Source organism: Amblyomma mixtum, chromosome 3 (genome assembly GCF_055824585.1).
Source record: "Amblyomma mixtum isolate Tamu chromosome 3, ASM5582458v1, whole genome shotgun sequence".
In the NCBI taxonomy this organism is placed as follows: domain Eukaryota; kingdom Metazoa; phylum Arthropoda; class Arachnida; order Ixodida; family Ixodidae; genus Amblyomma; species Amblyomma mixtum.
This window is the reverse complement of record NC_143014.1, coordinates 217,283,257-217,307,443: the sequence shown is the minus strand read 5'-3', so window position 1 is coordinate 217,307,443 and position 24,187 is coordinate 217,283,257. Positions and strand designations below refer to the sequence as shown.

At 46.4% G+C, this 24,187-nt stretch overlaps 1 protein-coding gene across 2 annotated transcripts in view; it reads right to left on the bottom strand.

The window, feature by feature from the left end:
- The window catches only part of LOC149353684 (uncharacterized), a 32,695-nt gene extending 10,673 nt beyond the window's left edge, over positions 1–22,022 (bottom strand). The window contains exons 1-7 of one of the 2 annotated variants that reach the window (XM_089582726.1): positions 21,918–22,022; positions 21,196–21,289; positions 19,825–19,924; positions 7,469–7,543; positions 7,209–7,288; positions 6,518–6,627; positions 5,227–5,296 (exon numbers count right to left, since the gene is read on the bottom strand). In XM_089582726.1, the coding sequence (XP_089438852.1) occupies positions 5,227–5,296; positions 6,518–6,627; positions 7,209–7,288; positions 7,469–7,543; positions 19,825–19,924; positions 21,196–21,216 (456 nt within the window). In that variant the 5' untranslated portion in view covers positions 21,217–21,289; positions 21,918–22,022. Of the gene's footprint in view, positions 1–5,226; positions 5,297–6,517; positions 6,628–7,208; positions 7,289–7,468; positions 7,544–19,824; positions 19,925–21,195; positions 21,290–21,611; positions 21,835–21,917 lie in introns of those variants that run through there. The other variant, XM_089582727.1, reaches the window with a different exon arrangement.
- Between the last annotated feature and the right edge of the window lie 2,165 nt (positions 22,023–24,187).

The following is a 24,187-nucleotide window of genomic DNA, read 5'->3' as shown; positions in this document are numbered from 1 at the left end:
TTGGACTATTTTTTGTTCTCAAATGGGCAAACCTCCAAAAGTAGGCAGAGCTTTATCATTCCAGTGTTTATAGTTTTCAAGCTCTCAGCACAACCCACTACAGTAGAATCTCGATGACACGGATTTATAAAGTGCCCTGGCAGAGTGCACTGTGTGTAATGGGCAGAAATTTGAATGCTACGAACGACCTCCACCCCAGTGCAGATGATACGAACACGCAGGCGTGTGACCGCACCCTCGAGCACCATGTATTTGCTTCTGGTAGATCGCCGACGCTGGTATCACCAGCCCTGCAGTGTGCATCGCGAGTAGTGATCACCGGCGCTGCGATCTCCAGTGTCACTTTGGGCTGGTCGCACACAGTCAATGTCACGAATCGGTGGTAGCGCGTGACCCTACATAAAGCAGTCAGCCGTAAACAGATCTGCAAAAATTCTGCATATAATGTTGTTTGTTTTGGACAATATATTTTTCATAGCCCCACGAGACTCGTATGATCAAGATTCTACTTTATAAACCTTAAATAAAAACTTAAACATGATACTATTTTATAGACGCAAGAAAGCCGAGAGCACCAAAACCAAGGAAAGCATAGTAGATGCTTCTAGCTTTCTTTTACAATATGTGGACTTACTAAATGGGAAATTAACAGTCTATTTAATGGCTGCAACATATAACTGATTATAAAAGCAGAAAAAAAACAAACACATGCTGCCGCATGCAACCCACAACCTCCAAATTTCTGTACGGTGCTCTACCAACCGACCTATGGCGGCGGCAGCTGTCCAATCTTCTATTTTCAGGGGCATCTATGTTGCCTGTAATCTAATCCTGAGAGTATTCATGAATGCCAGAATCGTCTCTGGCGGCGGACGTAGTTCGTCCTATATCGTCCGGCACTCTACTACCAACCGAGTGGGGCCACCATGTTGGCTCAGTGCTTACGAGTTACAGTGCTTGGCTGCTGACCCAAAAGACCCAGGCTCGATCCCGGCCATGGCAGTCGCATTTCGATCGAGGTGATATGCTAGAGGCCAGTGTACTGTGCGATTTCAGTGCATATTAAAGAACACCAGGCAGTCGAAAATTATCCAGAGCCCTCCACTACGGCGTCCCTCATAGCCTGAGTAACTTTGGGACACTAAACCCCATAAACCATAAATCAAACCACCTACCAACAGAGCTATGCCAGCAGCTGTCCTACCTTCGATTTTCTGGGGTACTTAGTCGCATGTCCTGTGTTACCCTGAGAGTCATGAGGAACATGACTGAATGGTGAGGATTGAAGCTATACAACAAACCTCTTATGCTACCTGCGGCATCAAGGCTGCCTGAACCAAGGCCCTTCATTATGGCATAGACATGAAGCACCAAACTGACAGCACCGACAACACCAAAACCAAGCAAAGCATAGGGGATGCTTCTATCTTTTTTTTTATATAGATGTTGGTACTCAATGGAAAATTAATAGCTTAAATATTTCATGACTGGAAGCTAACTGATTAGAAACAGAAGGGAAAAACAACCACATGTCACCAGTGGGATCCAAAACCACAACCGAATTTAAGAAGCTCCTTATTTGGTTACCCTTGTTTCCTCAATAGCTTAACGATGGCCTCCATTTTGGTAGCCTTGAGGCCACAGGTAACACAAGAGGGTTCTCACACAGCTTCCACCCTCACCGTTCAATCCTGTTCCAAGTTACATTCGCGGTACTACAGGACACACTACGTCCACCGTCATAGACAAGGCTGGTGCTGATGAACCGTCTCAAGGTTGAGTTAAAAGCAACATAAGTGCCTATGAAACCAGAAGATTGGACTGCCGCCACAGTAACTAAGTTGGCAGAGCACTGCATGCGACATTCGGAGGTCGTGGGTTCGGACCCCACTGGCAGCATGTGGCTGTTTTTAGTGCGAAAGCACTCGTACGAACGCCAGAGCTGAGCAAATATCTTCCTTGTGCATCTTGCTTGTGCATCGCTCCAACTGTCAAGCCAATGTTGAGCAAAGACTTTCCAGCAAGACTTTGATTTGAGCTAGTTGGTTGTAGCATGACATGGTTTACGCAAAAAGCATACTGGCGCTGAAAGACTGAGACAACACACACAAAACAGGACTGGCACTAACCTTCAACTAAGTTTATTCATGGAAAAAAAGACCACTTAATAACCACGCCAGTAGGCAAAAAGATAAAAGCAAAACAGTTATAAGGGGTGATTTAACAAAGGCAGCCGTGCCAAAAGGGCCAAAACAATGATTATAATGCTCACAAAGACCCACTAAGAAAACTAATCTCTTCATCTGACAGTGGCACAGATGGCTTGCTTATGCGGATATGGCCCCTCTGCTTGATGAAATACGCTTCTATTATTTCACGCTCCGCGGAAAACCAGTGGGCAGGGGGGTTGTGGGCTCCTCCCGAAGGGGGCAAGCCATGCAGGCTAGCGACTTGGTGGCCGGTGAGCCTTTTTTCGGACCACAGACAACAACTCCCGCTGCGTCTGCCAAAGGTGCGGATGGACCTACCCCAGCCTCACTGTGTGTGAGCTGAGCAGGTGCCGTAGACAGGTGTGGTGTGCCACACCCATGCACTACATCAGCAAAGTTTGTGTGAGGGGTGAAAGTGCATTGTGTCATTGTATAATGCCTTCTTGTGTCTTTAAATGTTATGTTCTCTTATGTATTTATAGCAATTATTTCCTTTCCTTTCCCCCAGGCAGGACACGACCTTGAATAAGCAGCGTGAGCACCTTTGCAGTTTGCGCAGCTTGGCGCAGCATCGCACTCATCGGATTGGCAGTCATTTGAGGCACATTTGGCACAGGTATCACGACCACGGCAGCTTTGGAAACCATGGCCAAAATTCTGGCATTTGAAGCAGCATCCAGGGTTAGGTATAAATGGTCGGATGGAGATTTTTGCGTACTCTACTTCAATCGACTCTGGCAGGGTGCAGGAGGCAAAGGTAAGGACCAGGTGTTTCATTGTAACTTCTTTGTTTTCTTTGCGGATGGTAATTCTGTGTACATTAGTCACATTCTAAGGAGACAGCCCCTCAAGCATCTCTTCCTTTTTAAGGTGCAAAAAGTCAGTCCGAGATCACATCGCATGCTGTGTTCAATGATTTGTTTAGTGTGACGGAGACAGGAACAATGCGAACGTGGGCCTCAATTCTGGCCTGCCGTCTGCATCGCCCTGTTTGCCAAACACCGCTCCACTGGTTGCTGCTGCTTCACCGACTCCGACCGTACTACCACGTTACCGCTACCGGAATCCTGCGGATTGGTGCACCCCGGATGACCGCCCAATCTGCTTCACCTGTTCACGTGTCGGCCACATTTCCCGTCACTGCCGCAGCCGTTGGTTTTCACCACCTCACCTCCGTTCCACTTACGATCGTCGTGCAGACTACGGACCTAGTTCCAATTATGATCGCCGTGCCGGCTCCGAACCACGCCAGACCTCTTCTCGTGCTGAGTCTCCGCACGCTTTCGACACTTCGGCCCCGCGAAGGTCCAGTCGCTCGCCTTCCCCTCAGATCCGCCGCTCTCGTTCGCCGCAATTTCGACGCCCGTCCACTCCACCCTTACCTGACACCCTCTGGCCCGGATGCTTCGTTGACCGGGACTCATTCTCTCATCTTTCTCATCGTGGCGGCCAGCACTGCACCATCTTCTACATATTGTTCGATCCTTCACTCAAGACCATCGCCATTTCGCCGTCTGTTCGTCACCGATCGGGACGATCGCTCGGAGGCCCCGGGTAGTGTGACGAAGACGAAGCTGGCGGTGGCGCGGGACGGAGCGCCCGTGCTAGGCCAGCGGCCATTAAATCATCTCATAGCCATGGTTCACCACGTCTCATTCTTCGGCTGGCCGCCGCGTAACAATATCACCAAAGTTTTCAATGTTCAGAAGCTTTGATATTTAAGCTATGTCGAGCAGTTCGAGCAGGAGGTCAGCACTAGCCAATTTTGTCAATTTGTAATAAGGGCCCAAAGAATCTGAGAACTTTTGACATAAGTAACGGGGATATTTGTCTGGCTGGCTTTTCTGCTTCTTTACTGTGAACGATGTGGTATTTTGGAAAAGTTGTTTTCTTTTTGTTGAAAAACTGAGAGGTGGCATCGGTCTGCCCTCTTTTCAGAGGGCGATCATTTGAAAGCAGGGAGGCAGCCATAAAAAATTGTTCTTCGGCCATGGTGCCAGCCACCCACCATGGAGCCCCACTAGGGGACGGGACAGGAAGTAGAAAAATAAGTCGTGCCCACATCAGCTGTACACCATGGCTATAACCAAATATAGGGCAACTCAGGGTAGTTACACCACACAAGGTTAACCCTAGCCGCCTATGGGAAGTGAAAAAATCGCGAAGGAAGGAGGAGACAGGAAAGTTCTGAGAAAGATGATAGGAGAGTGAAAGGTGGAGGGGAGGACAGGAAAAGGCGACAGCTGATCTCCCCCTGTCAGGTCAGGCCGGAGGTGCAGTCTGCGGGAAGCTGGGGCCAAAGTGGTATGTTGCCTCTGCCGAAGGGCCTTAAAGGTTCAAATGATCGGCATCAGCTCAACCACTAGGATCCCCTTTTCTCCTATGAAAAAATAGTGTAAAAGAAACACGAGGCACAGAAAGGGAATGACGCAGTCTGCGTCATTCCCTTTCCGTCCTTCATGTTTCCTTTGAGCTATTTTTTCATCATGAATACTATCCAACTTGCACAACTTTCAGCTCCCCTTTTCCCCCGATATGGCTGAACCCTACACAGCTAAGTGTGGGTGCTCGGGTCCATGGTGACGCACTGCTCACCATCATCCCCCTGCGGAGATGTCCCGGCGGATGCTCAGGAACCCATGGTGTCACAATTCATCGACATCTGCATGTTGCAGACGTCTCTGTGGGGAGGGAGGGACCCGAAAAAGTAGTTCATGGCTTTGACATTTCCGCCATCTAGTTGCTATGGTGTCGACTGTGGCATCATCCTTTACGTCGCCATGCTTTTGCACGTCACACATCGGTTTAAACGGAGTTAAACCCTGGCTAATTTTTTCTTTTTCTTTCTTAAATAATTATTAATACCCCATTTAGCAATGCCACATATCAAAAAGAAGCTAAAAACATCCCTACGGTTTCGGTGGTGCAAGCTTCCTACATCTGTATGGGCCTCTCATTTTTCTACCCTTGTCTGCTCAAATGCTTTGCAGAAGTAGAAGGAATCAGGCCTACTCACGTTTTCACCTGCACTGTTTTCCACGTCTGAACTGCTGAGATGCTGCTTTTCTGCCTCCCTACTATCTGGCCTGCATAGAAAATGGAACGGCACCGTGTGAGCCCCAAGAGCTGAATACAACAGAAATGCAAATATGCCAAAAAGAATCAGCATACCGTATTTACTCACATAATGAATGCACCACTGATTTGACTTTCAAAATATACATTTTTGCCAATACATACGTACTACACCACACGAGTGCACCCCACCTCAAAAATTTTCACAAACTTTTTGGCAAAAGAAAGTTAGTCTGTGTGTCCATTATGTGAGTGAATACAGTAATGCAACGGCAGCAAAATATTTTAGGCTTTCCAAAATGGACAGAAATGAAGGCACTAGCTATGAAACCTGAGAAAAAATTCCATATTCCCTAGGTTAGTCACAAGGCCATACAGCGTTACTTTACACAGAAGCAGATACTGCAACCAGTGAATGACATTGAATCCAGTAAGCTGTACATGTTTTTCATTGCAAGAACTGAATCCTTTTGAATACTGTATGTTGCATGCATTTTTCATCGTCACTGCTTCTTCCAACACGACATTCTGGCCCCGCCAGCCTATGGTTACTGCTCACATTTGCCATTATATAGAGAAACATGAAAGGTGCCCAAGCCAACAACACGGAAGGCCACCATCAGTAATTATAACTGCTGTGAACACATCACAATACACAACGTGCCTTCAAATCAATAAATTTTTTTAGGGTGATGACTGTCAGATACTACTTTGCTCTAATGATCCATTCCCTGTATGCCAGACAGAGCACCTTATTCAACTGCAATAATCAGTCCTTTATGCACTTAGGTACCCTATTTCCACTATACAGCATGCAGTCTGCAGGGCTCAATTTTGCTTGAAAAAAAAAATTATTTTCCCCTAGACTGTCCGCACCTGGTACATAGAATCGCGTAGGGCTGTACGCTTAGAGGATGCCGGTGAAGAAGTAAATGCTGTATAGTCCGCACCCATAGACAGTCCACAAAGCCCAAAATTTTAGCTTTTAAACATGTATAACTCACGGACAATATACTGGAATCCGCGGTAGGTTTCATACAAAAACCGGGAAATGATGCTAAAAGCTTCTTTTGATCCTGCGTTATCAGTTGGCAAAAAACAGATCTATTTTCAACCAAAGCACCGCAATTGTTTCCCATACACTCTGGCCTAAGGTCATCTTCGACATTATCATTACATAAAAGCAGCAATACCAAAGATAAAAACAAGTAACAAGGAAAACTAACACGTACAGCAGTTTCAGGGCGGCCTTATCTTCCGGCGTCTTTGGCCTAGGCCCAGCAGCAGGCTTGAAGTGACTACTGATTGCTCGCTGACTGCTGTTCTCAGATTTCCGGGTGTTCTGAAATTCAGCAGAAAAAGCAAGTACCATAAACAGCAGACACCAGAAACCAGCAGCTATTAGGGCTGCTTGGAACTGTGCAGTCACCTCTGGGCACTGCATGAATGCTAGCACTGGTAGGGTGACAAGCACCAAAAAGCGCAATCAGTGCAAGACTGCTACAGATCTGCGAATCAACAGCCTGACTGAGTTTGAATAAAATCATGCCAGGCTGAATCCAGACAATTCAGTGAGCCCATGAGATTTAGTACACTGGAATTAATTTTGAAATAGATTTTGGTGAAGCCAGGTAATCCACTGATCCCATGGCTTCGCAACACGCACCGATTCTAGGCAATGCCAATTTAAACAAAGCCAAACTGAGTAATTCCTCAAATGGCGACTTCTGGCATGGATAAGCTCCAAGGCAAGACACAAAAATGTTCTACAGTTCATGAGCACATCAAGTGCACAGCACAAGCAGTTACCCTTGCCTGGCATCAACAGCTTAGCTACAAGGAGTTCAGAGGAACCTGTGGCTCTTAACCCCCACTGAACATTATGACTGACATCCTATCTATGAATACAAATATGAAACCTACCTTCGCCAATTCAATTTTTTTCAGGCGTCGCTTGCTCAGAGTTCGTGTTGATTTAACAACAGACTTTTCAGACATTCCACCTGGGCAAAAAGAAAGTATTGAATTATGATCAAAACGAAATGTAAATCCCAATGTCCTCAAAAAATGCGTAAAGGATAAAGAACTGTCAGTCTAGGCAACACAAACGGCTAGCCATACCGTAGCCCTAAACTTACAGACTAACTAATCAATATGTTTGGCTTCTTCTGCATATCACTTACAGTCTGGCCGTGGCCGCAACGCATACGAGTGCGTCTTGGGCTGTGTTTGCACATTGACGCCGACCTTGATGTTACCTGCAGGAGAATGACAGAAAAAACTAAGCAATGATTCAGAAAGACACAAAATGAAAGTACTAAATTTATGTAAAGTGCTATGAATGTAAATCCAAAATTACTGTCATATAAATGGCATGAAAAGTTCTGTAAAACGTTGGAGATGAAAGAACACAACGCCACACATCTTTGCATTTTTGTCCGACCTCCCAAGGCATGTGTGGCCACATTTGACAAGTTTTCCATTACACACCTCTGTTTCACTGGCCGAATGAAGTACCACTAAGTTAATGACAATTCAATCTTCTAAATGCATTGGTGTGTTTCCTCATGAGTGGCTTCTTGGCAAAGTACAGATATGCATCCTATCTATTGCCAAAGCTGAACGCACAGTTTGCCAGAAGGGGCCTCAAGAAATGCACAGCTATAAGCTTCATCTATTTTAGTCAGTCTATCCCATCTTGACTGTCATTGCACTTCAACAGTTCTGATGTACAGACAGCTGAAACCACATGATCAACCAACGGTGAGAGTGGTTTTGGAAGAGTTGAGTGCCTTTTCAATATTTTGATAGCAAATTCCCTGAGAACATTGCAAACAAACAGCAACTGCGGCGAGGGGTAAAAGCCCACTTTGGTCCTGGCTGCATGTGAATGTTGAAGTCCATTTGTTCACTCATTACCCCGGCAATATAACCCCGAAAGTATACACAGCTGGAGATCTTTAGTGAAGGCATGAATAAAGGCAGCACAGTTGCATCCAGTTGCATCTGCGAAGGCAGATGTCTCAAGAGGCTGTACGAAAGACATTACAGTGAAACCTCAATAACTTGACGTTAATTTGATAACTGGGAGTGCCGAAGTGGTCCCGGCCAACATTCATGTAAGGCGTTGGACACTTGCTAATTTGGACATGCTCCCAACCACAGGCAGCATCTCTGAGTGACATTGCAAGTGATGGTGCTAATACCAAACATCATTCCAAAATACTAAATCAGAGAGTTGCCCACACATCTCTTATGTCAGGCAATGGTAGGAATGATGACATTCGGGGGGCCTCGACGGTCAAAAATTGTGTGCCCACATAGTTTCAGTTTCTCTTTTCCGAGTTTCCGAAGGAAATGGCGCAGTAATTCTCTGTCATTTCGGTGGACACCTGAACCACACCGTACAGGAATACAGGAATTAGGAGTGAAAGAAGAAAGAGAAAGAGGGGCCGTAATCAATAAAATGAAAATTGTATTTGAGGAAAGGAAATTACGCAGTGACTGTCTCACACTCGCTCCTCGCACATGCGCAGTTGGGGCTCTCTGGGGCTCTGCGAAATCGCTCACACCTAGTGTAGTGTTGCTTCCACAACAAAAGTGTCTTTCTGCCCTCTAGTTTCAAAAGGGCTTCAACCCGTGCACGCTCGTGAGCTCTTGTGGACAGGTATTTTAGAACAATACCGCAGCAAGTCATATCTTCAAAGCACATTGGTATTTTTTCATAGAATAGAGCAGAAATAAGGAGCAAGGCTGGTTCTCTGCTGCTTTCTGCTGTAGGTAGGAGAGTTTGGACTCAAAAATGTCTTCTTTAAGCTGTCCGAGCTCTTCCTTGTACCTATCGACAGTTTGTTTAAGCACAGGATTTGGTTTCTGAGGTGTCTCTCTCCTTCCACTTCCCTTAGCTCATTCAGTGCTGATGTAACCTGACGTTTGCCCTGCACTTTACCTGGACACTTTTTATCGTGCTTCTCGTTTTGAAAACTTGGCAGTGTGCTATATAAGGGCATCTTTTTTAGTCAAATGCAGGTTCATGATCGTCGGAGATGGCAGCAAGTTTGAGGTGGTTCTAGTTAAAACATTCACTGGCTCTTTAGAACCGGTTCTTTTGTTTATGCTTGCCATGCTCCGCTCTCAGATTGCCTTCAGCTGCAAGTACTGAGGGCAGTCATCAAAAACGGAACATACCGTATTTTTGTCAGCCATCGTGGGAACCGATTATGCATTTGTATGTTGACCGAATTTTATTGGTGTCACATATACAGTCAAACCCATTTATAGCAATACCAGTTAGAACTGGTTATTTTGGCAGTTAGAACCTCCAAGATAATACTGGTTAGAACCTCCAAAATAACACCAATACAAAAATCTGAAAATAAATCTGACCCTTTCAACTTTAAACCTATATCACTAACTAGCACAGTACGTTTATCTACAGGTAAATAACATTTTAACGCCTTGTCACTACAGCTCACATAAGGGCCTTTATGCTATTACTCAACTAACTGAAATGACACTACATATTCACAAGCACTGATAATCATTCAAAAACTAAATTAATCATTCAAAAACTAAATTGATGTCTTTTACTAACCGAATGTCTCGAATTCAAACAGCATACTCCTTAAATAATAGCTCACTCGAGCTAGTCACCACGTATAAGTACTTAGGACTTCACCTTCATTCCGACTTAGCATGGAACCACCATATTAACCTTATGCTTGCATCTGCTAATCGGTCATTAGGTCTCTTAAAACATAACCTAAAGCATGCTCCTCCTCACCTCCATGCTCATGCCTATACCACTCTAATTCGACCTAAAATTGAATATGCCTCGGCTATTTGGGACCCTTACCAATCTTACCTAATAAATAACATTGAATCATTGCAGAACCGCGCCGTTCGTTTTATTTACTCCGATTATTCACGTAAGACCAGCATCACAGCCTTAAAGAAACGCGCAGGTCTCCAGGATTTATGTCACCGCCGTAAAATTGCACGACTATCACTTTTTCATAAACTTTATCATCATCCATCACTTCATAACGACTTTTTTTCTTTGCCTCCTTCGATTTTTGACCGCCGCGATCATCCCTTTAAAGTTAGACGTTTCACGTGCAGAACATTTATCTATGCGCATTCATTCTTACCACGCACAATATCTGACTGGAACACTCTGCCTTCTCATATCGCAACCACCACTGATCCTGATAAATATTTTAAACTTGTATCTTCAATAACTACGGCTTAACTCTTCGCATACATTGTTATTTTATTTGTTCATGGCTTCTTTTTTTTTTTTTTTGCAGGGTTTGTTACTAAAAAGATTCATTGTACTAGTGTTCTGTTTGTATAATTTTAATACTGCAGTAATCTTCGTTCTTTGCCGCGCTGCCATTCTTTTGATTCTTTAGCTTACTTATGTTACTTATGTTTTTGATTGATTCTTTTGCTTACTTATGTCATCCAAAGTGTCTTATTTGTGCTTTTGTTGTTTGTTTTATATTTGTGGTTTTGTTTTATTCTGTTAAATTGCCTGTGCCCCCCCCCCCCCTATGTAATACCCTCTCGAGGGCCGTTAGGGGTATTCTGTATAAATAAATAAATAAATAAATAAATAAACAGAAACAAATTGACCTTATATTTTTAAACTTCTCGAAAGCATTTGATCGCGTCTCACATACTAAACTTATTGCAAAACTTGACTAATTCTAGGAACTGGCTCTACTCAAAACTGGATTAAAGACTATCTTAGTAATCGAATGAGTTATATCATGATTTCAGTTTCGAGACCAAAGATTACTCGCCTCAGGGGGTGCTGTATTAGCAGCGCTGAGTCTATTTAAGGCAGCGCACTCTGAATAAAAGAAGCTCTCAACGTCGGTCCACGTCTGCGCCCGTGTCTCTCTCTCGTCAGGCAGCCGTCCCGGCGTGCTCCAACGTGCTTGGCGACGAGGATGGGATACGAACCCATGCGGGCAAAGCTGCATGGGTTCGTATCTCCAGCAAGGCTTTTACATAGTCGACAACCTCGCTCCTCCACTGACATAACTGATCTTCAACTATCTTCTTAAATTATGCTCAAAAATAAATTATGCTAACATTGAGAAAACGAAATACATATGGTTTGTACTGCTAAACAAGCCTAGGAAATCTGCCATAGAAATTTTGTTTGATGGCAAAGGAATAGCTCAGGTCAATGCCCAAAAATTTTTAGGTGTGTGGTTTGAGGAAAGCTTATCATGGAATTCTCATGTGAACAGCCTCATAGCTGACCTTAGTAAAACAATTGGCTGCCTCGTTAAGATTTGTGCACTCATTCCTCAATGGTTACGAACTGTTCTTTATTACTCACTCTTTTATTCCAAGCTTTCCTACTGTGCTTTAGTCTGGGGTACCACTACAAGCCATCATTACACAAGATTAATTAGCCTGCAAAAAAAAGTGTTAAAAATATTTGAGCAATATCACGGCTGACTGGAATTACTGCATACAAAATGGCTTTTCCTGAAATAAAAAAATGTTAAAGGCCAATCATATTTATTATTTCGAATTGCTTCAGTACATAAAGAAGGCGAAGCTGTACAGTGTACAAAACTCCAATGCAGCTCCTGCATACACACTCCGTAGGGAAATTTTACGGCCACCTAAAATAAGAACGAATTATGGACGACAACTAATTGAATATCAAACAGCTAACCTTCTGAATAAAATACAAAAATTAACAGATCTGAGTGCTAATGTCTCCAAGAACACGCTTAGAGCTCTGCTGCTGGAAAATACTTGGAATTCAATTAATCTTCCATGTTTCCGTTCGGAGTTTGTATTTTTTTGGGAGTGCATCATCATTTTGAATCTTGCAATTGTGTGTTGCAATTATGATGTCGCTATTATGTTGTTGCTAAACTTGCAATAAATATGTTCAGAATTGTGTACATTTCCATCTTTGTACTAAGTATTTTGCGTTGGCATGTACGGTTTTTATTGTTTGCTGCACCCGCTTTTTTTTTCATTACATAATTTATTTACCTTTTTTTTTCCCCTCAGTGCTGTGACATTTTCTTATTCCCCCCCCCCCCCCCCTGAAGATTTTGGTGAGAAACTTTCCGCATAAATCTATGTTAAATGACTGTTTGTGCCAAACTGTATGCGGAGCAAGAGCCATTGTCAGGCGCCCCATCGAGGGGCGCGCCACTGAATCTCCTGACTCGTTTGAATCTTGTTCTTCGTCTTCAAAGTCGTCTGAGGAGCACTTCAGTGAGCTGGGAAGCTCAGATGCCAAGCCGCTATCTCCGCCCCCAGTTTTGCCTGGTGGGTGCTTAGCTGAGCAGCAAAGCATAAAAGCAACTTTGAGGCATTGCTGGCAACATGGCACCATTAGAGGGTACGCACCTTCATGCACCGCAGTTGCCTCAGCGGTCAAAAAGGCGGCGCCAGAAACCGCACCGCCTAAAGGATTATGTTCTATTTTTATGTGTCATATGTTCATATTTCTCATGTGTTCATATTAATTGCATTTTCATGTTCCACACCTAGACTGGTGTTCAGACATGTTTGTCAGCTGGCAGTCCACTGTGTTGCCACATGTTCATTTTTTTTTTGTTTTACCAAGTGCTCTGTTTTGTGCTTTTTGTTCCACAAGGGGGGAGAGAGTTGGCAATTACAATGTCAAAGGAATGTGTATCATTATTAGATGGATTGTGTTAACAAATGTGTAAGGTTGCTGCTTCCATAATTTTTTTCAAAAAGAGGGGGATGATGTTATATAGTGGTTTCAGTTTCAAGACCAAAGATTACTCGCATAAGGGGGCGCTGTATTAGCAGCGCTGAGTCTATTTAAGGCGCCACGCTCTGAATAAAAGGGGCTCTCATCGTTGGTCCATGTCTGCATCCGTGTCTCTCTCTTCAGGCCACCGTCCCGGCGTGCCCCAACGTGCTCTGGCATGGCATACGTAGTGGCCAAGCCGACACAACAGCATACAATTTGTTGAAATGAACAATGAGAAATCAGCAACAACTAACAATGGGAGTACCCCAAGGAAGTGTCCTAGCCTCATTATTATTCCTAATATTTATAAATGACCTACCAGCTCGTGTTTCACACAATATTAAACTTTTTACAGAAGACTACGTACTACACCAGGAAATTAACTCTACTGATGACTACATAATTTTAAACAATACATTAACAGCAGTGTCCCAGTAGTACCAGGAGTGGCAGATGAATATCAATTTAAATAATTCTGTTCTTTTATCTATCTTTTATCGGTTCTTTTATCGCAGAAATGTGTTGATATCTGTACCAAGACAAGACTCTCGTCAGGCCCACCAAGACAATTACGGGATTTAGTTGCCGGAGGCATACATCGCGTGGCAATATAGTATGTGCCCTACTTGACTCTCCCACTGTCTCTTTGGATCGCTGCTTTTCTGAAAGCAATGTGAAGAGCTTCAAACTTCTTCAGCCGCGTCCAGCAAAGAAGAAGTATTTGAGCCGTGTTGAGTTTGTTGCTTTCACTGGAGAACTCCAAGGCTATTACTGTATTGAAGACTTCAAGGAAGAGGGTATCTCATGGTACGAGATGTGGAGAAGCAAAACTGGGGACTCGTCAGAAAGAACTGTTGTGTCCCCTTATTGCTTTTGTGTGTGTGCGCCCCTAACGACCACTCGCATCCTCCTCCTAACGACCACGACAGTTGCCCCTCGCCTAACGACCACGACAGTTGCCCCTCGTCGCACGCTGTCGCCGGATGCCCCCCCACGGTGCGCCCCCGCACCCTCCTCCTGTTCTGGGAAGCCACTCCCTCCCGTGGACGCTTCTCCGCTCCCCCCTTTCTTCGGGCGGCCAGTTCGGCTCCTGCCTCGGTCGACGCTGGTCGCACCCTCATCGGCTCTAAATAAACGAAGTCTTAAAGTACCGTGTGCGTCTTTCGCTGCATTCAACACAGCGACCGGACACGACAGTGGCGACGAGAAAGTGGATTCGACCCGCGCTACGCAACGCTATTGACAAGCCATGGCTACGCGAGGGTTTCCCAATCAGATACCAGAATTCAACGGCTCATCGTGGTCATCGTGGGTTGGACGCCTTCAGTTCTACTTTGAAGCTAACAACATCACAGACCCAGCCTTGAAGAGGGCCAACCTGCTGACGCTGTGCGGGGAGCAGACCTACGATACTGTCTGCGCCCTTATTCAGCCAAGCACACCAGCGGCAGTGTCTTACGACGACATCGTAAAAGCGCTGCAAAAGCACTACGACCCAAGGCCATCCGAGGTCTACAGCCGGGCTCGCTTCCAACGACAAGATCAACTGGGAGGAGAAACTGTGAGCGCCTACGTAGCCGCGCTCAAGAAGCTCGCTGCCGACTGCAATTTTGGAACGCTGTCGACAACAGCTACCGGGCAGGAGGGAGACGCAGCTTCTTCTGCTAACACCACCATGCTTCCCTTGGACGTGATGTTACGCGACAGATTTGTGTGCGGACTGAGTGACGAGTCACTGCAGCAGCGCCTGTTCGCTGAGAAGGACCTCACATTCAGCAAAGCTTACGACATCGCCGTTCGAGCGGAGAGCGCCGGTCACCAGCAGAGAGGGATTCGCCGGAACACCGAGCCGGTACACCAGACAAGCAACTAGGTGCGCAAGCCTTCTGTTGTTGTAAAATCGGTCAAAAAGGCACAACGCTGCTGGCGGTGTGACGACCAACACAACCCCCAGGGATGTCGATTCCAGTCAGCCACGTGTAATTTTTGCCACAAGCGAGGGCATATCGAAAGAGCATGCATTACGAAACGGAGACTTGCCAAGATAAAGTCACCTTCCCAGCCTAATCACAGCGTCAACGCCTCAGAGAATACGCCGCTATCTGATCTCCATGGAACAACATCAGCAACACCATCTGTGTTGTACGACCTGAACACCATGAATCTCGGCACGCGACCGAAGATTTTTACAGAAGTAAGCGTACATCACCAGCTGATTAAGTTCGAGGTGGACTCCGGCGCAGCCTGTACTCTGATCAGTGAGGACACGTTCCGAACTTCATGGCCATCTGACGCACCCGCCCTGCAACAAGACGACACGCACCTGCGAACGTGGTCAGGACAGAATCTGCCACTATTGGGCTCTGCCAACGTGCAGGTTAACTACAACGGCCAGACCCATACGCTACCTCTGCTTGTTGTGAAGGGCACAGGATCAAGCCTTCTAGGGAGAAACTGGTTTTCTCCACTAGGCGTGATGATATGCGGCATACACCAGACGCCGAGCCAGAACATGGTTGAGCAACTGCAAGAGAAATACGAAAGAGTATTCTCGGAAGAGATTCCAGGAAACGAAGGGCCCCCGGTCACACTGGAGTTGTTGGACAACGCGCAACCCAAATTTCTGAAGGCCAGGCCGGTGCCGTTTGCTCTCCGAGATTCAGTTGAAAAAGAGTTGGACAAACTGGAGCAGCAAGGTGTCATCGAGCCGACGCAGCATTCCATCAAACTCTCAGCGTACGACTACGCTCTGGTCTACCGCAATGGGAGTAAACATCAAAACGCCGATGCGCTAAGCCGTCTGCCACTAGACGCAACTGTTGACGAACCATTTCCACCAGGAGACGTTCTGATGTTCGAAGCACTGCCAGAACCTCCGCTTACAGCAGGCACAGTTGCAGCATCTACGCAGAAGTGCGCAGCTCTCCGGCTAGTTTACACAGCTGTTCAACAAGGCAACGTGCATAAACTCAAAGGGGACAACTTCGACGCTTACCGCAGGCGAGCTACAGAGTTGAGCACCCATCGCGGCTGCATCATATTTGGGTCCCGAGTTGTGATGCCGAGAGAACTACGCGCACAAGCTATGTCTCTCATCCACGCCGGACATCGGGGCATCGTTGCAATGAAAAAGTGTGCCAGAAGCTACATGTGGTGGCCTGGCATTGACAACGACATCGAAACAGTGGTGCGAGAATGCAAGCCTTGCCAGAGCAGCCGGAGCGCCCCGCCGAAAGCTCCTGTCCCAGAATGGGAAAAGCCAGACACACCATGGCACACACTGCACATTGATTTTGCAGGACCAATTGAGGGCTGCACTTTCCTTGTGGTCGTAGATGCCTACACAAAGTGGCTTGAGATAAGGCAAATGGGACAGACGACTTCGGCAGCAGTCATTGACAACCTCCGATCACTATTTGCAACGTTCGGCCTGCCGCGCAAGGTAGTGTCGGACAACGGAACACCGTTTGTGTCTGCGGAGATCCTCAAGTTTTATCGCGACAACGGGATCTCATCAGTTACATCGGCCCCCTACCACCCAGCGACAAACGGACAAGCCGAGCGCTACGTAGCCGAGCTAAAACGCGCCCTTGAAAGAGATCAGACAGGCTCGCTGCAGCGCCGCCTTGCGCGCTTTCTCTTCAAGCAGCACACGACGGTTCAGAGCACAACAGGCGAGACCCCCTCGAAAATGATGTTCGAGCGTGAAATGCGAACCCAGCTCACAGCCATCCTCCCCGAGCCAAAGGCAGAGACGTTCCGGGAAGAAAAAGCAATTCCGCGCTGCGGCACGCTTAATGAGGGGCAGCGCGTCCTCGCCCGACAGTTTCTGAAAAAGCCACGCTGGGAGGAAGCTACAATTGTCAGACGCATAGGCCTGCGCTCTTGGCTCGTCAACATACATGGCACAGTAGCACGCCGACATCTCAACCAGCTGCGTAGATTTACGACGCCGTCTGAGAGCTGTCCGCCAGCGGAGAGAACACGTGCACCATTTTCCCACATAGCCTGGCACCTCTTCCCGGAAGAAGAGACTTCGCCCAGGACAGACCTAGGAGACACAGCGAACAACAGCCAGCCTACAAGTGTTTCTCCCCCGAGCGCACAAAGCCAGCGCGCCTCCACGCGTGAGCGCCGACCCCCTGCACGATACCAGGCAACTTTCTAAGGGGGAAGGAAGTGTTGTGTCCCCTTATTGCTTTTGTGTGTGTGCGCCCCTAACGACCACTCGCATCCTCCTCCTAACGACCACGACAGTTGCCCCTCGCCTAACGACCACGACAGTTGCCCCTCGTCGCACGCTGTCACCGGATGCCCCCCCACGGTGCGCCCCCGCACCCTCCTCCTGTTCTGGGAAGCCACTCCCTCCCGTGGACGCTTCTCCGCTCCCCCCTTTCTTCGGGCGGCCAGTTCGGCTCCTGCCTCGGTCGACGCTGGTCGCACCCTCATCGGCTCTAAATAAACGAAGTCTTAAAGTACCGTGTGCGTCTTTCGCTGCATTCAACACAGCGACCGGACACGACAAGAACATAAGAACTACTGCTTGAGGCCAAGGCATTCTTCCCCTCTGTTGCAAAAGCCATTGAGGTGGCTCTGGCCTTGCCAGTTACCACTTGCACTGTCGAACGCTCCTTCAGTACAATGAGAGTGAAAACCTGGTTACGCTCATTAATGACAAATGACAGGCTGGATGGCCTTTGTATGATGAGTGTGCATCGAGAGTGTGTAATAAAGCAAGAGGATTACTATCACTCGTGTCATCGTGCAATTTGCCCAGAAAAACCCGAGATGCCTGCAGCTGCTATTCAAGGAAGACTGATGGACTGCAGTTACATGCTGATGAACATATTAGCTGCATTCGATTCAGAGCTGGTTCACGGCACCAATCCTGAAAAATTGCCGTTGCTGCAAGCACGGCACAGAACCAGTTCCGTGGTGCAGGTGCAGCGTGTCAGCAGCGCCACACCTCATAGGTGCGACAATTTTCAATTGAGCGCGTGCAGGCAGGCCTTGTCATCTGCTCGCCGAGGTGTTCAGTTCTCACGTGCATTTTTTGTGTGCGGTCGCTTTTGTACCTAACAAGACTTGAGTCAGCCATAAAGTTGGCCATGATCAACCATTGTTGTGGAGTAGTTCTACTCTTCCATCCGTAAATATGACAAAACCAACTCCATGCTGTCTTTTGCCGGAACTCACTGTTTGGATTGACCGCAGTCAAATTCTGGAGTACTATAAAAGCGTGGCTGCAAACTACTTCAATTTCGAATTCACGAGGCTCTGCAGACTCTCTAGAGAGACGTAAGAACTTTCACAGTGCTTCAAGGCCCTTGCATATTTTTTCACGCCTAGGGGAGGCTGCCCACAAATCACCGTCGAGAAATCGCCTCGATCATTTATCTCGTGATAAGCAGTGATTAAAAAAAGACCTGCAGTCCTTGGGCAGCACTAGACGACTTCCTCGCTGCTTAGCGCAAGCCCCGATGTCCCCGTAGCAGCATCAGAACCTGGCAGCAGCGAACCAGCAGCATCTACCTGCATGCTTAGTGCAGCAGGCAAAGGCATCGACGCCGACAAAACATGCTCGGATTCGCCCTGACCGTAGTTTGCCAATAGCCCACAAACCATTTTGCGTCACCTAATAAAAAAAAAATTGTGAACTCGCACGCACATGGATGGCCTGTCGCAACATGGCAGCTATAACACAAAATGCAGAAAGCTACCTGCTGTCACGCAGATTTCAGTGCCATTTTCTCGCAAAATGACATCAGACCCATTGACAACGGCGAAGACCTCCCACAATTCGCCTTCAATATATACGAGCATGTTAGCATCGTCTGCTGCAAGCCGTCTGCATGTGCACAACTTTTATGCACCTCTTTGGTGACTGGTGTCCTAGTTCTTTGCACCACAGCGGCACCACGGCTGCACCCAAATGAATCGTGGATGGTAGTGCAGAGGATGCTGTGAATCGAGGGCTTTGGTGCAGTGCACCATGAACCAGTGCAGGTGCTGTAGAGAACCACAGCTGAATCAAATGCAGCTATTGTTTTGTGTGCTGGTCATCAGTTCACATGAGTCAAGAACCCACACGCAGCGAGACTGACCCTTCTTCTTCATGAAGTGATAGTAACTTTTTGCATTTTGCGTATTAAGTATAATTTTTTGTTTATAAATAAAAACCAATGCATGTTCTCCAAACCTAGCACTAATTTGCTGTTTCTAATTTTTGCTTGAAGTGCATAGTTTAGACCACAAATAGTGCCTTTTAGGTGCTAACCTACCACCTCCCCCAGCACAGGCCATTGGAGCACACATACTGCTTGGTCTTCAATGCGGTCCTACACGAACATCAATGCTGCTTTCGCTTTTGCCACGGCAATCATAAAGAAATCTTTTCATCGTCAAAAAAATGACGGTCAACATGGCTTTCCCATGGAAAATTGCATGACTGGGGTTGGATTTAAATCTGCCCAACATTAAAGGCTCAGTTCAAGTGCATGCTGCTATGCAGCACCCCCCATTCACAGACGACAGCTGTCACTGGCGCTCTGACAGAGCTACTGCCCACACAACAGATACCTCCATCCTGACTGAAATACTTCTTGCACCAATATGGACCAAAATGGACAAGCGTGCGCGTAAATGTCCTCCATCTTCTGCCCACTACTTTCATGGTACTAAATTTCTAAAAACGGATAGTACCAAACCTACACAGCAATCAATGAGTTCAGGTGAGCTGCAAGAAAGCTCACATAGTGGAACGTGGCTCACCAACTGTTAAGTCGTCCTTAACGCATTCCAAAACTCCAGGTTCTCCAGAAGAAATGTCAGGCGGTCTCTCTTCAACATTTGACAGCTCAGCATCCTCAGCCTGGAGACAAATGAAACAAACAACAATCAATACCTGGTTGGCTTCTCATGTGTAAAGAGATTACAGTGCAAGGAGTGCCACAAAGAGTTGCTCAAACCACAGTGCAACCAGACAATGGTGGTGGCAAAAAAACATGAAGGTTACATAGGCACTGGCTACCAAACTGCTTTATTAGCAACAATCCAAGCATCCAAACGTATATATATATATCACATCAGCATTCCAAGCACAAAAAGAGAGCAGAAGACAAAAGGTCAACAGCAGCAGAACACCGATCTCATAGACAGAAAGTAATAAATTAGAAAACACACAAAAAGAAAGCAGAAGACGAAAGGCCAACAGCAGCAGAACACCGATCTCATATACAGAAAGTAATAAATTAGAAAACAAACTCAAGAACAGAAGCAAAACCAACCACAGCACTCAGTGTTATTGCCAAGTTTTTTCACAGAACGGAGGGAGTTTTGTCAACATCCGGTTTCATTGTGCCTCCTGGTTGCACTGTGCTTTGAATATTGAATGAAGCTGCACCACCCTGCTATAAAAAAACATGGTTCTGGAAAGGGTTAGTTTGCCAAGTTAACCAAACAGTGGAATAAAATTATGTAGCACAGTTTATGTAGCACTTGTTTTTTCCGCAGAGAAAAATGCAGTAATATAGGCACATGTTCTGTGCTGTGCACTCGCATCTGTTACACGCGGCAGCAAAAAAGTAAGCTCACTGGCCCATGCTTATAGGCACGAGTGTGTGAGCACACCAAACTCTCTTCTAATAGCATGCTGTACCCCCAATCAATGAAGCAGCATGGTGAAGCCATTGTAGGCCATGGACAAAGCTCTCCAATTGCATCACACAGAAGCTTCGTGGCCGGTACGAGAGTACCAAGAGATATTTGTTCACAAGGCTTTCTCCATCGTGGTGTAGCTACGTCACAAATTCATGAAAAATTTGTAAACAGGAGTTCCGCTACAGCAATCAAGAGCTTGAGATAATGGGGCAGAACACTAGAGGAAAGCAAAGGAGTCAAGTCTGCCCATGGACTTCCTTGTATTTCTGTCCCATTACCTGACGTTACAGTTCTAAAATGTACCACCTGGTTCAGAAGCAGCTAATTCAGTCTACTGCCTCCGTTAGGTACGAAGACCACTTATTCATTTCAACAGCTTCTATAGTCATTAAAGCTCTGTTCTTTCAATGTAGGCCACACGTTTTTATCAGGCGAAAGATGAAGTGCATGCACGTTTGAACATGCTCGCAATGCAAAACGAACCTTGCAGCGTTGAGAAGACATCCAGCCGTCACTTGGTTGTACGAAGTGGATACGCGACAAGATGGCGTCCGAGGGCTCGCTCTGCAGTCAGATGCTGCGTGTACGCCATGTAAACGAACCACCTTAATAAATTTCTGTTTTGGAGAAAATTGCCAACAATAGCGAAAAGGAAAACAGCGAGGCACTGCGGGCATAAACGTGTGAAGAACAGACTGCCAACTTTGTTGTCAAGAACGCCGTGACAAGACCTAGTACAGACGCCTGCACGCCTGTCTACAGCGTTTGAGCGGTATGCTGCGAAACAATCTGAAATCTTAACTCAGCTCATCTATTACTGATGCAGTGCAATTGCCAGGACAAACTGTGTGTCTATGCTGCTTCGCTCCAGCGCAAACATTGTCTCTAGAACCGTATACCTGCTTAAGCGTGCTGACGACTGTACCACACCGAGATAAAGTGACTCTTGTGCAGAGCAACAGGAGGCAGAAGGTTTTGAGAAGACCACGTTTTTTGCGCGGCTAAAGACACAGCGCTAGAAAATGAAAGCCTATTTTTTATCGCAAGAATATTTTTGCAGGCTATCTAGTGCATGTTTATACTAGGGAGGTTACTGTGGTTACAGCACAAAAAGAGACAGACGACAGAAGAAAAGAATTACACCGCACACAAGCGCTGTGCCCCACTGAATTCGTTCCTTCTGTCGTCTGTGTCGCGCCACTAACCTGCAAGGATTTTGAAAACAGCAATTGTATATGCACGACGCCGTTACAGTTACGTCGTGTCAAAGCTGGTCTGGGCGCGCGCGCGCTCTTTCCTACTACGGTTGCCAGGTCCTAAACTCGAAAAAGAGCCACAAAAATTTCGAAAGTAGCCAAAAAGTAGCCAATGTGTTGTCGAAGCCACCCTACCAAAAAAGTGCCAAAGTTGCAGAAAAGCGGCGCCAGAAGCATAAAAGTCGCAAGAAATTGATAATTCCTGCAGGATGCAGGTTAACAGTGGATGCGAATAACTTTTAAGTATAATAGCATCGCTAATCAAATGAAAGGAAATACTTGAACATCGCGGGACAGGAGCACAGAAGCGTGCGAGGAATTTCTTAAAGGGACAGTGAGGAGAGCTCTATTGATATTTTTTTTAAAGCAAAATCCGATAGTTCAGCATTTCATGGCTTTGTTGCCACTTGGCCGGCAGCGAAAGATGCATTTATTTCTAAGAAATTTGGATTCGAAGTTAAAAAAGTTTTTCCCGCCGCTCTGATTCAAACTTGGGATTCTCTTATGACGACACAGGACTAAGTGACGTAAAACATGACGCGCACATGACGTAACGCAGACTCCGTGATTTCTGACGGCCAGCAGTGCGGCCTAAAGTTAGTGCGGCCTAGCAGCAGCCGAAAAGAAAGCTATCGCCGGCCGCACGTTGAAGGCATATCTATCGGCTATTGCGGCCGTCGCTACCGTCGCTTCGTTTACGTTTGCACCGGCGTTTTGCCAGCGTTACGATGGATCCCGTTCTCGAAGTCGTCAACGAAGTTCTCGCAAATAGACACCTTTAGCATACCGTGTACCTTGTTACCGTTAGCGGAATACCTGGAGCCCGGCTACCGCAGGTGAGCAGGCGCTGATTGGTCCCGATGCTGCAGGCCCTCGCGTAGCTACCGCGTACGTGGCGCCATCTGGCGACGTCAAGGAGATTTGCGCATGCATTGACGTGGCCTCCGCGATACGCGCCGCCGGAGCAGATCGCGGCTGCCACGGCATTGGCTGCGCCTCAGTGATTCGTAGTTTCTCGTGTCCCAGTGTCGCTGGAACTATTGGTTCTAAGAAAAAGGAACAGTAGCGCAATCAAGACGAACACAAGAGAGGACCACACAGGACTAGCGCTAAACTTCATCTAACTTTATTCACTAACAGCGCAGCAAATATAAGGAAAAAACCAGGATACGTGCCGACAGATACCAGTTTCTAGCAACACTGTTTTGTCCTATGATGTCATCCCGCTTGTACTTGCGAGTTTGGCCTGTGGCGGCGATACCTGTATTTTGGTTCTTGCTCTTTTCTACGTTACAAGAGCTTTGTTGTCAGTATGAGTGGTGTTTTGTAATCAGGAGCTGGTATTCTGTCGATACAAGCCAACTTCAATTTTTCCTCATCCTCAGTGTTCCTTTAAGGAAGTGAAAGTGTGGGAAATGTAACCAGAAAAGTTTTTCTAATGCACTGCCTTAACAATATGAATTCCCGTATAAATATGGCATGTGTGGCATCGTTGTTTGCAGGAAATGTCTTCACTGCACTGTAATCAAAGGCACGATTTCACGAGCCTATATTTCTTTTTCCATTTTTCTCCTGTGATTTTTTTTTCAGCTCTATTGCAAAAACGGACTGATCGGCACGTGCAGTTCAAATGTATTGAAGGCATAGAAAGCACAGCCTTGGCCGAAGTTTTTCAGGTCACGTTGGTTGCTTTTCCGCCACTTATGGTTCCCCTGAAACTCTATATCGCTGTACGATACGAAGATCCTTCATCATCACGTTTCGAAACTTTATGGTCTTCCCCGTTCCCCACTAATCGTCTAAAAAAAATCATGACCTGAAAAATTTTAACCACGACTGTAATTCTCAGTCTCAGCGGGCTGGCATGTGCGGCCGATTAACACGCTTTGAACGACTAGTCAACTGAGGAAACAAGGTATATCAGCTAAGTAGCAAGTCACTTCCCTATTTATCCGAGGCGCATTCAGTGAATGGAGATAGGGCATTTCTTATTGCTAGTTCTAGCTAGATATCAGCATTGCATAGCGGAACTGGAGTTTCGGAGGCTCGGCTGGGAGAGCAAGTCCCGAGCATTAAGTGAACACAGGAGCGAGAAGTATAGGACATGATCACAGGTAGATTTTCAACAAACTGTCTAAAGTGCGTTGGAGAAAGCGTTTTCTGCACCACTTTGCCTATGTGACACTGGTGACGTCACCACTGGATGACGTCACAGATAA